This window comes from Henckelia pumila, chromosome 2, assembly GCF_033568475.1.
Source record: "Henckelia pumila isolate YLH828 chromosome 2, ASM3356847v2, whole genome shotgun sequence".
In the NCBI taxonomy this organism is placed as follows: Eukaryota; Viridiplantae; Streptophyta; class Magnoliopsida; order Lamiales; family Gesneriaceae; genus Henckelia; species Henckelia pumila.
Window position 1 is genome coordinate 183,504,636 of NC_133121.1, and position 5,513 is coordinate 183,510,148.

The window sequence follows — 5,513 nt, forward strand, 5'->3', positions numbered from 1 at the left end:
ACTGAAATTTAAAAACATAAATGACCAAAATCACAAAGTGACAAAATTATTGGACCAAAATTGTAATTTTTTCTTATTTTTACCATTAATGATATGAATGTAAAAAATATATATTATGTTTTTTTATATAAAATTGTTAATAAAGTTTGAGTTTATATATATTTTCATGGGGAAAAACAGACAGTATTTTAGGCAATTTGACCAAAATAATTCATACTTTCTTAGTTAATACGTAGTGTAGACAATACAATTATTGAGCATCTTAAAAGTCTAAGCAAACGTTCATTGACTTTTTGACTCCGAATTAGATAGTCTTTCGTTAAAATTAAATTATATGTATTGTAGATACTAGCTTCGATAATTTTACTCTGTGAAAACGAAAATAGAAAACGAATTTGTTATTCCAAATTTCTACTTCTTTCCTCTTTAAAAGTTGAAAATCAAGAAATTCTTAAATAGATATTCACAAGAACATCTTGTGAAAAACATTAAATTCTTGCAAGATGTTTTTACGGATATCTCACGGCACCCATAGATGCCTAGTTATAGGTATCCAGGATATCAAAATTTTAAAAATAAATGATCTTTTGAGGTTTCAAGTTCAATTAAGAGAGAATAAGCATCTTCTTGTTTTGTCATCTTTCCGAGTTTATGTTTAAATTAAACAGAAACTAAGGTTTCCAGGGGGTAATATATCATACCATGCACCAGATGATGTGAACTAAAACATTAATTACTACTGTAACATCTAAAAGTTCTAGCTACATAAAATAATGTTATTGAAGCTACAAATCTTGTAAGCTTAGCGACAACCACCACACAAAGACATCAGTTTTTCGAGCATTTCTAATTCGATCCTGGATTGATTCGTTGCCAGATATAGAATTCATGATGTATTTTTATCCCTTTGAGGACGAGGCTGCAGAACCTTTGAGATGAGACACAAATTTTACCAATCCAAGCTGATATTTCTTGAAATGTACAAGTTGTCGATGTATTCTATGATCGGCAGTGAGGCATCTATGTATCTTTGCATTTCCCTCTCAGCAGATTCGTCTGTAAAAACGATGTAACATCGCTGACCCGTTAGACTTTATCCGTAAAAATAGTAACATCCAAGAGTATCACCCAAATTCCATCAATGGTCCGGTTTGTGTCCAGAAAACTGTGAATCGATTTTTGAGCTTATGGAGAAAAGACTAGAAACCAAGATGACCTATATATCCGGGCTTAAGAAAATAGATGTTCCATCTAGAGACTGAAATTAAACATCTTTCATTTCATAATACATTATTTCCTACAATAAATTTAAAAATAATACTCAACCATGCATCAGGAAGGTAAACTGATCGGTTTTTGACAGAGTACCTACAAATACAGTGTTTCAGATGTGATAAACTGCACACTCATTCGGTTACCGACCATTTTTCGTGCCATTCTTAGAGTTGTTTAATCATGCTAACTAATATGAATTGCTCCAATTCGTCTGACTAATTTTGGCCACTTTATTGTTTTGAAATTGCAAAAGGAGCACCTCAAAGTTATCTATCTTCACGAAATGTAAAACTAGAAATAATTTAAGGCAGAACTATGTGTAAACTCACCGGTTTCATTCAACTTGATAAGCAGCTGGTCCCTCGTCGGCAGGGCATACATCCCAGCATAAACAGCAGTCCTAACTGCCCATGTGTGATACATCGCACATGTTGTCGTATAAGCTTCCGAAGCAGCATCTTTTAAGCAGTAATAGCTGTATGTATGTAACACATCGTTAATTGCAAGATTGATAAGAGTTTTTACAATTGAAGGAGCATCGAGAAACACGAAGCAATATGATAGCTACACATTTTATAACGTAGTTGACTACTTAGCAGGAAATCTCAAACTAAAAGAATGGGGAAAATTGAAATGCTCGAAAAAATTCAAAGGACATCATTAGACGTTTCAATAATGTGAAACAATAATATTTTACAGCACGAACTAAAATGAAGGAGCTAAACATACTCTGATGACAAAAAATTTTGGAATAGAGCTCTGATGAGATCAAGACCCTGCCTAACTCTGCGTAAATTACGTGAAAGACTTCCCGATGTCCTCACTGTGTCATTTAGCACATCAATATGGAGTATAGTATTTAGTGTCCCGTAGCTGGCTGCTGCTTCGGTTAGATCGCTGACCTGAAAAGAATTAACCATAGAAAAATCAGAACAGTCACCACAAAAAAAGATAATGAAGGCATATAACAGAAAAGGTCCAAGGTTCTCTCATCTGAAAAGACAGCATATATGATACAGATTGACCAAATCAAAAGCTATCAAGCAAAGAACTCGGTAAATGTCTACCATCATATAATTGCAAGAAATTAAGCATAATGATGGCTTCATATTTTTATCAATATGAATAGAACGATGAAGCGTAATTTCCCCATTTAAAGAGCTTTCGAAGTCTAGTGATGTTTCCACCCCAATGATTTCAGCCTACTGCATGAACATGTAAACTTTATATAATCTCAATCTGCTTCTCCAATCTCCATAGTCGCCAAATACTAATTTAAGAAATTAAGCAAGTTCTCCACCAGCTTCAACAAAACTTCATGGTTTGTACAAGCAAATTCAGATGATTGCGAGGTGAATAACAGGAAGCCGCTTGCAATATACCTTAATGTCATCAGAAGGAGAATGACTCAATAAACAAAGAAAGCCAGCCATATTCGTGTTTTTACGAATCAAATCAAGTGCTAGAATCACGAAAAATTAATAAATCCACAACTGGATGCTAAACTTGTACTTGACCTTTTAGAAGAAAGGCACAATCTTGGATCATAACACTCAAATACACAATATAAGCACTAAAGTTTCACACAAACATCAAAATTATATCTAATGCAATCGCACATGATCAGCAATCAGGGTTCAAAAGCACGAACAAGCCCTAATAATCGGGGAAAATATTGAGATCAGTGTAACAGAACTAACCTTCGAAACATACTCCAATTCAGCAAATTTAAAGGCAATCCCCAAACAACCAAAAAGAACCGAAACATGCGAACAAGCATCACAGAAAGTCCGCAAATCAAGATCGTGATTGAAGCCCTTAGACTTCACTAAGGCCGAAAGATCCTCGAACGAATCCGCCACCGCCGACAACGGCGTCAATTCAGAGGCGGCGTCCTCGAAATCATCATCCTCATCCTTGGAAATCCTAGCAGAAGCCTGCTCCATCCTTCAAAATCCACCACATATTTTCATATTCCTTAAACCGATCATACAAAATTATCGTTGTCCCAGAAAAAAAACACAAAAACGGAGTAAAGGGTATCTCGAAAACTTACTTTTCTGCGCGAAATCTCTCTGTTCTCGAAAAAAGGGAACGGAATTTGAGGGCCATTGTTAAATGGGTTCGCGAATCTTGCGGTGTACCCTTAAAGCAGACCCAAATCCTTGATGAACAATAAGGTATAGAGGATTCAATGCAGGTTCCAATTTATACACGAGATGGGTAATCGGGTCAGGAAATCGGGCCTGCGGGCCGCCACGAAACTGCTATAAATATTGTACGTGGAGGTAGTTTCTGGTTTCAGCAAATTGGCGCCATGGAAAAGTCGTTAGGTTGGCATCTGTTCCATTTGACCTATTTCATTAGTCTTTTTCATATTGCTTTTATTCCTATTTGATAACATTAAAAATATTCCTCGTGTACGCGGTATTGGATTTTGAAACTTCACATAAGAATAAGAATATAGAGATCCTATTTTTATATTTTTAAAATAATTAAATGATATTTTATCAAAATTAAAATTATGTAAAAAAAATTGTGTTGCTTTACTGCTCAATTTTTTTAATGATCCGACGTGCAAACGAGTTAAGTCGAGCACCATACTACTCGAGTTCGACTCGTATTTTGTCTACTCGAGCTCGATCGAGTAATTAATTTCAAACTTGAACTCGACTCATGTATATTTCAAGATATTCGAGCTCAAACTCGAAAAATAAAATTATATATAAATAAATATAGATAATAAATATATATATATATATAGATATTATGTATATATATATATATAATCGAGTTTCCCAAGTTACTTGAACACATACATATAATATTCGAGCTCGATATAGATTCGAGCTACTCGAACTCGAGTTCGGTCAAATCGAGCTCGATCGAATCGAGTTTTGATCGAGCCGTTTTTGAGTTGCTTACGAGTAGCTTGACTCGTTTGCACCCCTAATCGGAGATATGTTGTTATTGGACTATGATAATTAACCATATAGCTATAAGAGACTATACCAAGATCTTCCCATGATAATAATAATATCAACGCCAGACAAAAAGGAAAAAAAATATTTAATGTTTACATGCCAACATAATTGCAGGGAATAACACATCCTGGTACTAAAAAAAACGACATACGACAGTGTATATTTATTACAATGACATAATGCGGAAAGAAAAAAGCGAAAACGGTCAGGGCGTGCCACCGAACACCTACGGACCCTGGAAATCCTACCCCGCGGTCTCGTCTGCATACTCACTTGCACCAAGCATAGTAGTGAGCTCAAAAGCCCAGCAAAATTTAAATAATACAGCAAGGGTTCAAAATAATGCATAATACTAAAAATAGTACTCAGTAAACTAATGAATCTCACACGAAAGGGGAAAGGTCCAAACATGCCCGAAGTAGGAACAATAGAAATATGTGATGAAAGCATAATCATGAATCAATAATCCTTTACTTTACTTTGTATTTAGCTCCTCGATTGTGACTATGGTTTTGATCGATCAATGGCTGCAGTATACTATGCCGGCAAGGATGCCGAGATTTTTCCCGTTAAACACCACATTGCCCCTCTGATTTTGGTAGGGATGCCGAGATTTCTCCAGTTAAACACCGTACTACACGTCTCAATTTGGTAGGGATGTCGGGATGTCTCCCGTTAAAAACAGTACTACACGTCTCAATTTGGCAAGTGAGTCAAGGCATCCCCCAACCCATCATTGCACATCTAAGTCACAACCAATTCACCTCGTACTTTAACTTTTTATTCATTTAACTTTTCTCTTTTCAACTTAAACTTAATCATGCATTCTTTAATATAAGACTTCGGGAGTAGATTTTTAATTAACTTTGAAGGCACACACTAGAATAAATGGGCGTTTAATTTAAACGACATAAACTCAAAAGATAGCATGACATAAATTTCATGGATGATTGGAGTGTAGGGGAGCACCATTAGCTTAAAGGCTTTTCTCCTTCACTTAAGTTTACGCTCACAAGGTCTAACTCGAGCGGTTAACCCATAAAATCCATAACTCATCCTATTAAAATTCCAAATACTTTCCGTTTGAACCGGCACCTCAAACACACCTTAAAATACTCCTATGACCAGAATTTACATTTTTATAATGGCCTAAACAAACCCAACAATCTAGACTCCCGGACAGCCCATAGTCAATAGAAAAATCTGCTCACGACACTCCAACTTAAAACGTACATAACTTAATCGATTCTTATC

At 35.5% G+C, this 5,513-nt stretch overlaps 1 protein-coding gene across 1 annotated transcript; it reads right to left on the reverse strand.

Moving 5' to 3' along the window:
• Positions 1 to 666: 666 nt before the first annotated feature.
• On the reverse strand, positions 667 to 3,616 carry LOC140883117 (ACD11 homolog protein). Its single transcript, XM_073289451.1, has 5 exons — positions 3,332 to 3,616; positions 2,976 to 3,222; positions 2,005 to 2,177; positions 1,605 to 1,750; positions 667 to 1,056 (listed from the first exon to the last, which is right to left on the reverse strand). The coding sequence occupies exons 1-5, from the start codon at positions 3,385 to 3,387 to the stop codon at positions 950 to 952; spliced, it is 729 nt and encodes a 242-aa protein (XP_073145552.1). The 5' UTR covers positions 3,388 to 3,616; the 3' UTR covers positions 667 to 949.
• Between the last annotated feature and the right edge of the window lie 1,897 nt (positions 3,617 to 5,513).